This window comes from Gracilinanus agilis, chromosome 2 (assembly GCF_016433145.1).
Source record: "Gracilinanus agilis isolate LMUSP501 chromosome 2, AgileGrace, whole genome shotgun sequence".
Taxonomy (NCBI): domain Eukaryota; kingdom Metazoa; phylum Chordata; class Mammalia; order Didelphimorphia; family Didelphidae; genus Gracilinanus; species Gracilinanus agilis.
This window is the reverse complement of record NC_058131.1, coordinates 155,194,083-155,210,040: the sequence shown is the minus strand read 5'-3', so window position 1 is coordinate 155,210,040 and position 15,958 is coordinate 155,194,083. Positions and strand designations below refer to the sequence as shown.

Here is a 15,958-nt window from a genome sequence, read left to right as displayed (position 1 = left end):
AGAGGAATATTTAGATCTCCCAGTATTATGGTTTTCCTATCTATTTCCTTCTTGAGCTCTGCCAGTTTCTCCTTTATGAATTTGGATGCTATGCCACTTGGTGCGTACATATTTCCTCATTGTTTATACTGCCTTTAATCAGGATGTAATGACCTTCCCTGTCTTTTTTAATCATATCTATTTTTACTTTGGCTTTGTTAGAAATCATAATAGCCACTCCTGCCTTCTTTTTCTCATTTGATGCCCAAAAGATTTTGCTCAAGCCCTTAACCTTAAACTTGTGTATGTCCACCCGCATCATATGTGTTTCTTGTAGACAACATATGGTAGGATTTTGGTTTCTAATGCACTCTGCTATTTGCTTCCATTTTATGAGTGAGTTCATTCCATTTACATTCAGAGTTACAATTATCAGTTGTGCATTCGCTGACATTTTTGTATCCTCCCCTAGTCCTACCCCTTCTTCTTACACTATTTCCTTTTAAACCAGTGGTTTGCTTTGAGCCGGTATCCCTTATCCCCTCCCTTGTTTAACTTCCCTTTCTATCCCCCCCCCCCTTATTATTCCCCTCTTTTTATTTTTAAAGGCCTGATGAATTCCCTCCCCCTTCTTCTCCCCTCCCTTTTTTTACCTCCCCACTCCCCTGCTCCCCTTGGTTTATCCCTTCTGACTTTCTCAGTAGGGTTAGATAGAGTTTTATATCCCAATGGATAATATAGCTACTCTTCCCTCTCCGGGTTGATTACACTGAGAGTAAGGTTTAAATATTACCTCTTAATGCTCTCTTCCTCTCCTTCTTATAATAGTATTTGTCCCCTCTCCTTCCCATGCCCTCTTTGTATGTAATAGAATATCCGATTTTTCTTATTCACTCAAGTTTCTCTTAGTGTCCCCTACTATTCATCCCCCTCTTTCCCACCCCCCATGTCATCTTAGACCATTTAGTATTCCGTCCTCTCCCTATGAATTATTCTTCTGATTGCTATAATAGTGAATACTATAATAGTGAATAGAGTTCACTATAGAGAATTATACATAGCATTTCTCCACATAGGAATACAGATAATTAGATCTTATTGAAGCCCTTAAAGAGTCAAATTTAAAAAATTATGAGTTTTGAACACACTACTCTTGATAGGGTCTGACAATTCACTCAGTCAACAAGCATTAAGTACTTACAATGCATGTGCCAGGAACTGAACAAGGCAGGGGATATTTTCTTGGAAGCTATGCCCAAGATCTCATTAACTTGTCACTGATAACTTATTGAGCTTGTAGCCCACTGAAACCCCTTAGAGGTTCTTCAAAACAACTTTTTTTGTATCCAAATATACATTTATCCTTAATGAATTTTATTTATTTTATTTCTGTTTATCCTTATTGAATTTTGTCTTCTTATCCTCTTCATTTCTCACTATCACCCCCACTCCCACTAGAACCTGAGACTTTGTCCCTTGGACTCTGGGCCCTGATAAGTGACCTCTCCTGTTCTCTTGAAGAGAACCAAGTTTTTGGGTCACTTTCCAGTCAACATTTCCAAACCACGCTGCTCTGCCCATATGTTCTTCCTCTCTCCCTTTCCCTCCAACTTTCCAACTCTCATTTATATATTGTTCAGTTATTTTTAGTCGTGTCTGACTCTTCATGAACTCATTTGGGGTTTTCTTGGCAGAGACACTGGAGTGGTTTGCCATTTCCTTCTCTAGCTCATTTTACAGATGAAGAAACCAAGACAAATAGGGTTAAGTGACTTGTCCTGGGTCATACAGCCAGTAAGTGTCTGAAAACCATATTTGAACTCAGAAAGATGAGTCTTCCTGACTCCACACCAAGCGCTTTATCCACTGTACCCACTAGCTGCCGTATTATCTATATATTATATTTGCTCTTTGAGGTCAGGGACTTTCTGGCTTGTTTATATTTGTTTATCAGCACTTAGCTCAGTATCTGGCACAGCGTAAAGGTTGAATAAATTCTTTATCTATAGACCTATCTTTTTAATTTGAGCTAAGTACTCCAGCTTGTTGGATCCCGGTGTTAGCTTTCCTTCCTAGCTTTTTATCATCTATAAACTTTATGAGTATGCCATCTCTATACTTTTACTCAATTCATTGGTAAAAAATGTTAAGTAGAATAACATGAAAATCCCTGGGATAGTACTCCACAGGATACCTTCAACCATATTGACATTGAACATCAGTAATCAGTTCTGAATCTTTATAATTGTATTATCTTCTAGTCCATAGCACTTAATCATATTTTCAAAAATAGTATTGGGCGGGGGGGCAGCTGGTTAGCTCAGTGGATTAAGAGTCAGGCCTAGAGATAGGAGGTCCTGGGTTCAAATCCAGCCTCAGTCACTTCCCAGCAGTGCGACCCTGGGCAAGTCACTTGACCCCCGTTGCCCACCCTTACCACTCTTCCACCAAGGAGCCAATACACAGAAGTTAAGGGTTTAAAAATGTAAAAAAAAAAAATAGTATTAGGGGACCACTAGGTCCTAGAACTAGGTAGCTCTGCAGATTGAGAACAAAGCCTAGACACAGAAGATCCTGGATTCAAATCTGGCGTCAGATACTTCCTAACTGTGTGTCCCTGGACAAGTCACTTAACCTCCATTGCCTAGCCCTTACTGCTCTTCTCCCTTGAAACCAATATGCAGTGTAGTGATTCTAAAATGGAAGGTAAGGATTTTTTTTTAATCTTCAGTCATCTGTATGCAGAGCATTCCCATATCTACTAGCTTAATTATCCTGTCAAAAAAGGAAATGAAGTTAATCTGGAATAAACTCTTCTTGGTGATGCAATGCCATCTCTTTATAATCTTTCCTTTTCTAAAAGATAACCAATTGGGGGCATCTGGGTAGCTCAGTGGATTGAGAGTCAGGCCTAGAGATGGGAGGTCCTAGATTCAAATCTGGCCTCAGACACTTCCCAGCTATGAGACCCTGGGCAAGTCACTTGACCCTCATTGCCCACCCTTACCACTCTTCCACCTAGGAGCCAATACACAGAAGTTAAGGGTTTAAAAAAACAAAAAAAAATATTTAAAAAAAAGTTAACCAATTAACTCTCTAATAATTCATTCTAGAATTTTCCCAAGAATCAAACTCCAGGTCACTGGCAGAGTATGTTTTCTTCCCTTTTTTGAAAATCAATGCAATATTTTCCCTTCTTGGATCTTGTAATACTTCTCCAATTTTCCAAGATTTTTTTCTTTGTTTTGATCAGTTTTCCTTAATTTGTTTTATTTAAAAAAAATTTTTTTTAAGTTTTCCTATAAGGAATGGCTCTCTAGGAAAGGAAGAGGAGAGAGATATGGGAGAAAATATCAGTAATATAAAAACATAATAAAAATCTATTTTAAAAATAAAAGTTTTTTTAAACATTATTGAAAGTGGTCAGTCACATTTGTCTTTTCTTTTAGTATCTGAGAGTATAGGTCCATAGTGGCAAACTTGTGGCACATGTGCCAGAGGGGGCCACTTCCCCTCCCCCTCTCCATGGGTTCCTGAGGACATTTTTTTTTTAAACCCTTACCTTTCATCTTGGAGTCAATACTATGAATTGGCTCCAAGGCAGAAGAGTGGTAAGGGTAGGCAATGGGGGTCAAGTGACTTGCCCAGGGTCACACAGCTGGGAAGTGTCTGAGGCCAGATTTGAACCTAGGACCTCCCATCTCTAGGCCTGGCTCTCAATCCACTGAGCTACCCAGCTGCCCCTCTTGAGGACATTTTTCACATCATCTGCCCCTTTGCCCAGCAGCCCAGTGGGAGTGCTTCCTCCCTTCCTGTCTGGCATAAGGGTTGCAGTTCGGGCACTAAGTCTCTAAAAGATTCACCTTAAAAATAAAATAAAAGGTTTTCCATCATCTAGACCAAGCAAAAAGGTGTTCTTTCTTACCAGATCCTTAAGGTCCTTACTTACCTTGGATATCAACTTCCCATTAGTCATTTTTATTCTCATATTTCCCATGCAAAGATCTTTCTCCTTAGTAAAGAAAAGGAACAAACTATGATTTGGACTGCTCTCTGCCTTCCTTCTGTTGTCAGGTATCATCATCCCATCCACCCTAAGCAAAGGCTCTTTCCTTTCTTAAGCCCTCCCTTTTCTCCCAGTGGAATTCTTTTTTTTAAATTACGTGCTTGTTTGTTGTCCTTGGCTCTCCTCAGGAGGCTTAGCTCATTCTTAGCATTAGCATTCCTAATGCTGTTTGTATAAAATCATGTCATCCCTGTTAACTCTCCTTGCTTCCATATTCTGCACATTTCTTCATGAAATTTAAGTTGGTTGTTGAGTTCCCTGAACATCCACTTTGGTTATTTTTCCTACTCAACAGATTTGTTTTCCTTTGTTTCTTCACAATTTCATTCTTAATCACCTTCTATTCTTTCTGAGCAGACTTTTTTTCTCTGTAGCATTTTAGTCAATGGAATTTTCTTTCTTTCCTTTTAACTCTCCGAAATCTGCTTTTCCCAAAATCTAGAATGCAGATCAGACTGTACCTAGATTTCCTTTCTTGTGTCATAAAGTGATTATTTCCCTTCCAGAGTTTCTATCATTTGAAGCCAAATGACTAGTTCTTCTCTAATAGTGAGGATTAGTTCTAGAACAGAATTTCTCCGTGTTGGTTCCTCTACCTTTTGAAGGATGAAACTGTCACTAAGGAATATCAAGAAGTTATCAGCTGTTTTGCTTTTGGCAGAACACCTGCAGACAACTGTCTAATTGAAACCTTCTATCACTACAACATCTATATCATGCCTTTCTACTGGGCTTATAATCTGTTTCCCAAACTCCTCATCTGTTTCCTCTTTCTGTTCAGATGTTACATGGTGCATTTCAGTGACAAAAATCACTGTTTTTCTTTCTATTAGTCTTTATCCAAATATTGTCTTCCATGTTTTCTCCCCTGATTCCAAGTTTCCTTATATAAGGATATAGTGATCCCTCATCTATTGCAGGACTTACATTTCGGAGGTCCACCACAATAAGTGAAAATCCACAAAGTAGTGGCATTATGTTTACTTTATTATTTATATATATTTTGAGGCTTTTTTATAAACTCTTCCCACTCTACTATAAACCTTTTCCACACTCTTATTAACCTACAGTCACTGAACCAGTCAGTGCCCAGGATACAGAACATAGCCCTGTGGTTGGTTGCTTTTCATTCCATCAGCCAATAAGTGTAACTACATGATACAGAATTAGATTTTTTTTTTAAACCTGAGAAACAGTGAAGCTGCGATAAGTGAACTGTGATATAGCTAGGGACAACTGTGTCTTCTTATTACACATTGCTACACCACTCTACTTTAACAGTCCTTTTTCTTTTTAAAAAGTTAATACCCATTCATGGCCAGGTTCTAGACATGGGTTTTATCCCCAACAAATCTCAGTAATACCTAAGAGATCAAATTTTCTTCCTTGTGTGAGGATATCTGTTACTTCTTGGTTGTTGCCTAAACATCTTCATGTAGATAATTTGAAGCCACAGATTTTGGTAATGATTTCTTTCTGAGATGTAGTCTCCTGTGAAATTCTGGGTGTCTCAACTGCTATTCTTTATTGTAGAAACTTTCTACAATGCATATCTTGAAGGATTTGCATATATAGCCTTTTCTCTTCCATATATAGTCTGCCCCATCCTTTTTAGTTCTTAGCCTTTTTAAATTAGATTATGAGATACCCAAGCAATAAATTTTAACAGCCATAATTAGATACCCCTTATCTATGGCTGGATAGGTATATTTCCTTCTATTTTAAGTTTTGGTCCAGAAGTCCAAATCTTTTCTTAATCCTCCCCTAAAAGGTAACAGTGAGGAAAATACAACTTGTACCCCTATGACCTTCATTTTTTTCCCCAAATATTCATAATCATTGGTAATACTCTGTAGGTTTATTGTGGACCATTTATGTTTATATGATTCACCAGAAGTGAAGAGTTGTCATCCTTTTTAATAAGTCTCAGGAAATTCTCTGTAATGTCTTAAATTCATGCCCTAGGAAAACAAAAGATCCTTCTATTGTTTTTGAATCAGTAAATAACTGCCTCAATCCCTCTGAGTAAGGAATCACCAGCTACTGCTCCTCTTTCACAGACCTTTACTGGGTGATCTTTCACCTAATTGCTTTTTACAAGTATCTTCCTCTTTGAATCATCCAGTTCCCCCTTTCAGGGAAAACCTCAAATTTGTTTTTCAACTCCAGTTTTTCAGCGGTCCTTTTCCTTCCCTCTGTTCTCCGTATCATAATATTCTGTTCAGTGTTCCCCTGTAAAGGGTCTATTTCCTCTCTTCTACCATAGTTCCCTTTTTTTCCCCATTGGAGTTTTGGCTGTTTCTTTTAGGAACATTTCATTGTCCCTAACATCTTGGCTTGTAGAAAAGCATTCAAGTCCTTCTGCATCCTTTTCAAGAAGATAGATCAGCCCACACTTGGAACACAGATAACAGTTAACCATGTGGCATGGCAGGTCACCAAGATTATGCAGCTCTAATCTACATTAATAAAAGTATATTGCCCAGAATGAGAGTACAGTTCCCTAACCTAGTTGGAACATATTCAAAATGCTCTATTCAGTTTGGAGCATTACAGTTTAGAAGAATTATTAATAAAGTGGAGCATATGTAGAGAAAGAGGGACCAAGACAGTGAGAGAACAGGAAACTGCCATATTGGAAGATCATTTGAAGGAAGTAGGGATGTTTAGATGGGGAAAGATGATTTGAAATAAGGGAAAACTACTAATTAGGTTTTAACAAAAGCGGAATAGGTTTCCTCATGACCTTTGAGCTCCCCATCAGTAGAGATTACATGACTACTTTTCCAGGGTGCATTTAGGATGGGTTCCTGCTTCTTCACAAGTAGCACTTGTAGAACCTCTAAGGGTTTTTCATGAAGCATTCTATGTACAGCATCCCATTTAATCATCACAAAAATCATGTGAGATAGGTAGTGTTAATATCATTACTCATATTTTACATATAGGAAAGCTTGGGCAGATATGAAACTTAACCAGAGTCACCCAACTAGAGTCTTGACCCAGATGTTTCTGACATCAAACCTAGAGCTTTTTGCATTTTTCTCTTTTGCTCCTCTCTGCATTGATTGCATATAATGGGAATGAGCAGTTTTTATCAGTGAGCCTCATTGAGGTCTTCAAGCAGGGAATGGATGTGGTCAGTGTTGTTATAGAGGAAATGCTTCATCAGGTATAAGTTGGACTAAAAGACCTCTGGAGTTTTTTTCCAACTTGGAGATTCTTTAATAGACAGAGATTCAGTAAGTAAAAAAGCCGGGAGAGTGTCAGGCTAATGGGGAATTGAAGTTTCTCTCATTGCCTTAGAGTTGCCATTCAAAATAAGGTAAAGGGAGGCAGGTAGGTGGCTCAGTAACTGGGAGATGGGAGGTCCTGCATTCAAATCTGGCCTCAAACACTTGCTAGCTGTGTGACCCTGGGCAACTCACTTAACCTCAGTTGCCTAGTCCTTATCACTCTTTTGCCTTGGAGCCAGTACTTAATATTGATTCGGAAGGTAAGGTTTAAAAAAAGGAGAGGTGTAAAGGGTTTTACAAAACTCCAGTTTTTTTAAAAAAGAAAAACAAAAAACTAGTAAACCTTAAGACAGACTTCAAAAATACGTCATAACTATGAAACCAGATGTCCATGAGTCCCTATTCCTCACACCCCCACTATGTTTGTGAGAAGTCAGGTATTTATGTAAAAGGAACCTCGATCTAATTCAGGCAGCTCTCTCCCTATTCTCCATCTTCTCTTCCTGCATCTCTCAAAGTATCACCATTCCTATGCTTCTACACTCTTCCCATTTGGCATGAGTGGTGGCAGAGGCAGAAACGAGCATACTAAATGTGGTGAGAGGTGAGATAGGTAGACAACGAAGAGAATGGTTAAACTCAAACTGATAAGAGGGTAGGAGGGGCTCAGAGAGGACCTTAAATGCCAAAGTAAGTAAATCTCTACTTGAGCAATATAGAACCAAGGTATATTCTTGAATGGTATAAAGAAAACAATGTTTTCAGAACAGTGTTGGTGGTAGTATGCGTGATGGATTTAAAGGAGGCAGAAAGACTAGTTCATATTCCATTACCAAAGCCTAGGCTTGATATAAGGATGATAATGATAATAATAATTGACATTAATAAAGTACTTTAAGGTTTCTCGAATTATCTCGTTTGAACTTTGTAGCATCCTTATTAGTTAAGTGCCTCAGATGATATTATCCTCACTTTTACAGATGAGCAAACTAAGGCTCAAAAGGATTGGGTGATTTGCCATGATTACAGAGCCAAGAAATGTACAAGACAAGATTCAGCCCCTGGACTCCTAACTCTCAAATCCTGACCACAGTGGCATTGTTTATTAATATTATTATTATTAATAATGATGATGACTAGCATTATGTAGTACTTTGCAAATATTATCTTATTTGAGTCTCTCAACAGCCTTATGAAGTAGGTGCCATTATACTCATTTTTTACAGTGAGGAAACTGAAGCAAACAGGCAAAGTGACTTGCCCAAGGTCACACACCTAGCACAGATATGAAGTCAGATTTGAATTCAGGTTTTCCTGAATCCAGGTTTTGCTCTCCATCTACTGTTCCCCTTTGGTACCATTTCTGTTACTGCCATATTTGTTGATTTACTGATTGAAAAGTTGAATCTGAGACACTCAGAAGAAAGAATTTATTGTGCATAAATATTCTAAAAAGCCCAGAGCAGGGTGAATCAGTAAACTCTACCCATAATGAGATTTGGCATCCCAATTGCTCATTATAAGAACAGAACAAGGCACTAGTATAACTAAAACTTAGACCACCAAGAAATGCTGCTTGGGTCCTGAGAACTGTATTCAGGTCACCAGCTGGGTAGAGGATGCTGGTTTAAAGAAAACTGTTTCACCAAAATGCCTCTTGGAATCCTCTCCAAAAGTCACCAGTTTAGGGAAAAAAAGGTGTTCTCTAATTTCTCTCCCTTTTTTCCCCCCTCTTCCCTTCTCCTCCTTCTCTCAGTATTTTGCTTAGAACTGAATCTTTCACTTCCTTTCATTCCCAAGATTAGGAGAATAAGATGAAATATTTATTAAACTTTTAGAAAACTTTAAAGCTATATATATATGCCAGATGTAATAATTGTTATCTTAACTATGTGTAAAGAATTCTTTTAGGGGAAAAGTCAGTATTCCTGAAGCACTCTTCATCATGGTGGCAAAATGAACATAATCATAGCAAAAAACCATGTCTTGTCCTTAGGTAGCTGGTGATCCCCAAGTTGGCCAACAAGAGTGCTAGAGGATGAATGGAAATGGGATAGTGGGAATCCATGGACCTTACTATGTACAGGCTCTGCCCAGAAAGCCCAAGTTTTACTTCCAGGTAGCATTTTAGTTCCTGATCTGGATAGGGTAACCCCATGTCTTCCCACATTTTACAGTGATCCCTGACTGAAAACTACCCTGTGTTTTAGCTTGCAGATTCATTGGTGCCCCTGGAGATTAAGCCTGGCATTTCCTTAGCAACTGTTTCTGCTGTACTGCACACTAAAGATAACAAGCATATTCTTCAGGTACAGTATGAAGGGCTGGCCTTTTATGGGTTACACAAACTCCTTGATCCACTCTGGTCAAGCTGGGGCTAGGGATGGAAGGAATCCCTCTGTTCGGTATACTCATGACTTCTCCCTTTAGCCAGCACAACATTCTCATCAGGCTCAAAGTGAAAAAAGCTCCCAGAGCTGTGGCGTTTCCCTAACCAGCAAAATTGTGATCGTAGGCTACTTGATAAATTATATCTGAACTAAAGAGTGAGCTGCATATAAATTTCTTTCCACTTATATCTTTGGCTACATGCCTCAGTGAGATAAAAGAGGAAGGTGATTATTCATACAGAAGGCTGCAAATTATCTGTGTCTGTTCATAGCTCAATAAAGACCTCAAAACTTTCTTAAACTTCATTAAACCAGCCAACAAACCGATAATGCTTTGCACAGCACTGTTGTAGGCATAAAGGAAAATATTTCACAGATCTGCAATTTCATCCATGTGAGTATTCCCTTCACCAACACGTCAAAATTCCTCTGCAAATATAGAGGTCTTGGATATCTCTGCATATTAGGTTCTCTTACAAAGTTGCTGTGGCAAAGAAATAAATTTCCCTATGACCAACCTTATGAGAAACCTCATATGGAAATAACACAAAACAAAACTGAAGCTTTTACAGTGTAGCAGAAAAGATAAGATTCACACACATGAAAGAATCAAAAATCTTTTAGGAAAGAGAGATGGTATTAAGTCTGTGGCAAATAAGCTAATATGTTCCCCCTCTTTCTTTCTCCTTGGTATGACTATTTGATATATCATAAGCCTAAAATCCTATCCACACTAATCTCTCAATCTTTGTATTCCAAGATCCTTCAGAGAGGGAATGCCTAAAGGTCCAGGCAGGAACACTAAACTGACAGTGTATTGGAAGATCCTCCCTTGGACAGTGGGCTCATTCTAGTGTGACCCCCCCACCCCCCAAGGCTCATGGCTTATGTTCCCAACCAGTTTTGAGAGTTTGGGGCCAGTTTTATGCCATCTTCATTATTATTTATTACTACTACTACTAGCATTGACTTAGCATTTTGCAGTTTGTAAAGCATTTTATATCTTTTATCTCAACTGATCTCTCACAATAATCTTGTGAGGCATATATTATTATCATGCCCATTTTACAAGTGGGACACAGGCTATAAAGTTAATGGACTCGCCCAGAATCATATAGCTAGTAAATATGTGAAGCAAGATTTGAACTCAAGTCTTCCTGACTTCCCCTTCAGCAGTGTCTGGTATGCCACATAGCTGCTCTAGATGGTTGAGGCCACCTGCTCTTCCTGGTCAATTTAAGGTCAGGGTATCTTGCCTGATGTGAAGGCATCGGCTTTTATTGTCAGCATGAGAAGCTAGTAGAATGCCCCTGAGAACTGAAGTAATTTTGATGCTCTAGGCTCCTCCTAGGCCCAGCCAGCCCCCAGCCAGCAAGAAGAGGAAGAGAGTGAGTGATGACATCCCAGACTGTAAGCTTCTGAAGCCCCTCCTAAGTGGCTCCATCCCTGTGGATCAATTTGTTCAGACTTTGGAGAAGGTAAGGTTAGCTCACATTTCACTAGAATGAACAGAAAACCATTGCTGCTCTTTGCGGTATTTTCTTTCTCTTCATTATGTTGGCAACTTTCAGTCCATCTGCATCCTCTCCAGTGATTATTCATTGACCTCTGCTTGAGACATTGATTTTCCAAAGTTCTCTAAGCCCATCTACAACCTCTAGCTCTTTAAACCTATTAACTTACAGAATCAATGAGGAAAAAGGAGAAGGGGATGTTGAAAAAGAGAGAGAATATAAATGAATGCCTTCAGTACTTATTATGTACCTAGCACTAGGGGAGACAGCATACATAGGGTAGCGGTGGCAAAAGAAGGGCATTTTGGTTTGGAAAGTTACAAGGATGGTGAACAAGGCTGTAGGTTGATGCACCCCTTTCAGGAGAAATATCAAGATTGATGTGATCATGGTTTCAGAGCTGGAGACCATTGTGGGTAAGGAAGGAAGATGGTCAAGGAATAAGAAATGAAGTATGCCTGGAGCATGCTCCCTGCCCACCTAGACCAGGTAACATACTCACCCATTAGAACAGACCCCAGGACAGACATTCAGAGGTTCTCATCCTTGTCGCTGCAAAAGAGAAATCCTGAGGGATAAAATTTGTAAGTGACAGAATCAGGATCCATACCCCAGCCCTTAGATGCCACATCCTGGATAAGGATGTTGGATTTACATGGATTACATTGAATCCCATTGAACAAACATGCTGTCTTTCTCTTTTCTTTCATTTATCATCATGAGGATCATATAGTATTATCCATAGGTATGAGTGAGAAAATTCATACAAAGCAGTAGAGAGTGCTGAAAACCCCTGTTATCTCCTCTAGACCCCCTCTTTTGAGAGATTCACTGAATCCAGGGTAGTTCATTTTGCTGGGTACAACAATGCTTTCCTAAAATCAAGTCTGTTGAATGAGTCTTTGGCCTCTGGGGAAATGAGCTCAGACCTATAGCTGGAGGAACTGAAGAGTATTCTGGCTGTAGTCCTAGACCCTATAACTCTAGACCCAACTGCCTGCTTTGTTCACCATGAATATAGCAAAGTTAGAAGCTTTCCTCCATTGGACCAGGCCTTTGGCAGATTTCTCCAGGATTTTCATGAGTTTTTAAAGTCTTTTTCAAAGTACATTGACATTAGTGAGATTTCAAAAAGCAGTTAAACAGAAGGACAATTTTGTGAAAAAATTAGGGAGTTTGGAGGCCTGGGTTCCAATCTGGCTCTGAAATTTAAGGATGTTTTCTCTGGTCAAAGGACTTGGGTTTGAATCCTGCCTTTTTGACTGTAGACAAGGCTTTTTAGGCTCATCTATTTTTTTTTTAAAGAGGGAATTGGAAGATGTCTCAGACATCTCTTCACCTCTTTGAAATGTAATGAGATTTGTCCTGAAATTCAGAACTATTCTGATGCAAGCAAATCCAAAAATATTATGTAAATGAGTTGTTATTTTTATTAGGTAGCAAGATGGGCTCACTTACTAGATTTAAAATTTTCATTAAGAAATACTAGAAGGGGCAGCTGGGTGGCTCAATGGATTGAGAGCCTGGTCTAGAGACAGGAGGTCCTAGGTTCAAATATGGTCTCAGACCCTTCCTAGCTGTGTGACCCTGGTCAAGTCACTCAATCTCCATTGCCTAGCCCTTACCACTCTTCTGCCTTGGTACCAATACACGGTATTTATTGATTCTAAGAGTTTAAAAAAAAAAGGGAGAAAGAAAGAAAAAGATTTCCTAGCACTGCCAATTTTTTAAATCTTTCTCCTCATGATATGCGAAGTGAAAATAACACCATTTCTATGATATTCAATGGCCAACTACTTTTCCAGTCCAAAAGACTCACCAATCTCTTGTCTGCTTTGCTCCTTGGCAGCATGGCTTCAGTGATGTGAAAGTGGAGGACACAGCTAAAGGACACATTGTCCTCCTCCAGGAAGCCGAAACCCTTATCCAGATCGAAGAAGATTCAACTCATATCATCTGTGACAACGATGAGATGCTCAGAGTACGGCTTAGAGACCTAGTGCTCAAATTCCTTCAGAAATTTTAAATTAAGGAGGTTGAACTAGGTTACCTTGAAGGTCACTCCCAGCTCTAAGATTCTGAAAACTCAGGTTATTTCTGCCTCAGTGAGTCAACAGCATGGCTTCCAACATGAGGGGAGTTGGGAAAACAAGTGGTGGCCAGTCATGGGGAATCCCTGATCCCATGCCACTTTATTTATGCCGCATGGCTCAAAAATCACTGGAGAGTTTCCGTGTTGACATTCTCCTCAGTTTTTAAGATGGTCCCCTTTTATCCTCAGATCTGGATTTGGCTTGAGTACTGAGGAAAATGTGTGTTCCCAAGAGAAAGGCTAGATTTAACGTATAGAAAGACATTTCTCTGGATTTCTACCGCTAGCTCAAGGTTCTAGACTTTTCTTCCCAGTTTGGGTCTCTAAGTAACCCAGGATAAGGTAACAATTTGTTCATTGGGTATAGTGAACAATGCTAAAGGCAGTTCTTAAAGACTTTACTGGTTTAGTGGAAAAGTAAGGTATCTAGACAGACCTTTATTTTCAAGGTTTTGCTTGGCTGAGAAAGGGGAACTACTTTGTTTGACATTATTTGTTTGCTTCCTTTATTGCCTTCCCCAGAGAACTGTGAATCGGAGGATGGCTTTTCAAGGAAAGAACAAAATAAACCACATCAATCTTTATTTTATTTTTAAGAAAACTTTCTTTCATAATAAAAGGTCATTATTTTTTCCAAAGTATACTGAACTCTGTTGTACATGTGCTTTTTGTATTCATTTGATCGGTTTCATTTCATTCCTGTAGTTTAGGGATAGAAATGAGTTTTTTCACAAAAGAATTAAGCAGGCCAGCAATGCTTAAAGCAACAAGCCTTAATTATAGATGTTTTAATTCACACAAAAGAACATAGCATGAGGTACCCTGGTGCAGGAAAATGGGGACAGGGACAGTAAGGGAAGGATTCAACATGAGTTTTGATGGTTCAAAGACCACAGGCCATAGGGGAATGTGAGGGGGAATGTTAGAGAGGAAAGAGACAGTGGGCCCATGGAGACACACCCCCTTTGCAAAGTGTTCCATGTTTGAGACAGCTGGAATTGTGTGTCTCTACTAGGGCAGCTTGCTGCCTCTTATAGCTGAGGATCATACAGTGTTTGATACATAGCAAACACTTAACAAATGCTATTTCATTCCTTTCATTCATTCATAGTTATTTAGGAAGGGAAAAGGTTCTTGTACATCTGATTGATTTTCCATCTCTGATGTCAGAAGAATGCAATAGGGTTGGCTGTGGTAAGCTCTTAGCTGGACCGGGTACATAGAGCATGAATTCTTTCACTATGCATTATGAAAATTTCCAGAAAATGGCAGAAGACAGGTTCATTGGGTAACTTCCCAATAGAAGCTGAGTCCAAAAAAAAGTTTGGGGCCTATCTCAGCATCTAATAGAAAATGCTGAATTTTGTGATTTAGAATACAGAGAGAAAAAAAAACCATGAAAAGTAATATTTTGGTATCTACATGTTAAGACCCAAAACTCAGCTACATAAAAACAACATACAGATTTAGTTCTAGATATAATTATACTTCTCTCTATGGCCTCAGAAATTCACTAATTTCAATTTCCTTTTATAACCCAGTGGAAATTAAAGCTGAGCCAGGAACAGTCCTTTTCCCTCCTTGTTTCAATTTAATTCTATTCAGCTAGCATTTATTAAATACCTTTCTGCTAGTTGCTTTATCAGGTTCTGCAACTAAATGAAAAGTCCCTGCCCTCAAGGAGCTTACATTTTACTGGGGAAGAATAACAACGAACCTAAATAAGTAAATACAAAGAAACAAAAGACAGTAAGTATAGGCAGTTTTATATTAGAACATATGCATTCCCAAAAAAATTCCCAATTTATGCAATATGGCACAATAAAAACTCCAGAGCTCATGGGTAAAATGGAGTACACAATGCTCAAAAACTTTGTCAGCAACACGTAAAAAAGACAGGAACTTAATAAAAACAGTATTTTATAGTTTTATATTTGTTGAGAGGTTAATAAATGTATCAATACTACAATAGGGCTATGTCTGCCTTCCTGGGTTATACAGCAAATTGAGAAAGCTAAATCTCTAGGCCTGGGGGACAGGATTTGTGGCTATAGACAGAGGGTGATGTGCACCAGCCCTTCTCTTCTCACACCTCCTGTTGCACCAGAAGATAGACAATAATTATGCCACTTCACCTTGCCAAAGATCTAAAGTTTGCTTGGGGAAGTGGGTGTAGAAAGGGTTGGAGCTTGTGAGTTACTATGAAGTGGTTCAATTTTCTGCATTCTCACTGTGTCTTGGGGAAGAAATCATGCCGAAGCCAACTGGAAATTTGTATAATGTTAAAAAATATTCCCTAATATTTCAGTTGCATTGGAAGAAATTAACATTTTTGAAACACATTATAGCAGAATTTAGTATAACTGGAATAGTTGGAAGATGAGAGGTGTAAAAAAGTGGGGCACCAGGGATGCTAAAAAATAACCTAGATGGTTGTGGGTACAACACACTGGGTTGAAGGAGAGACGGGACCAACCAGGATAGGGAGACCAGAGTTCACTGCTAGGCTGGTAACTGTCAAGAATGGCAGTTGTGGGGCAGCTGGGTAGCTCAGTGGATTGAGAGCCAGGCCTAGAGACAGGAGGTCCTAGGTTCAAATCCGGCCTCAGCCACTTCCCAGCTGTGTGACCCTGGGCAAGTCACTTGACCCCCAGTGCCTACCCTTACCACTCTTCCACCTA

At 39.2% G+C, this 15,958-nt stretch overlaps 1 protein-coding gene across 2 annotated transcripts in view; it reads left to right on the top strand.

Annotated features, from left to right (window-relative positions):
- Positions 1-13,892, top strand: part of INTS9 (integrator complex subunit 9) — a 129,492-nt gene extending 115,600 nt beyond the window's left edge. For both annotated transcript variants that reach the window (XM_044663465.1, XM_044663466.1), the window contains 3 exons: positions 9,492-9,590; positions 11,012-11,149; positions 13,035-13,892. In XM_044663465.1, the coding sequence (XP_044519400.1) occupies positions 9,492-9,590; positions 11,012-11,149; positions 13,035-13,211 (414 nt within the window). In that variant the 3' untranslated portion in view covers positions 13,212-13,892. The remainder of the gene's footprint in view (positions 1-9,491; positions 9,591-11,011; positions 11,150-13,034) is intronic.
- Positions 13,893-15,958: the final 2,066 nt, after the last annotated feature.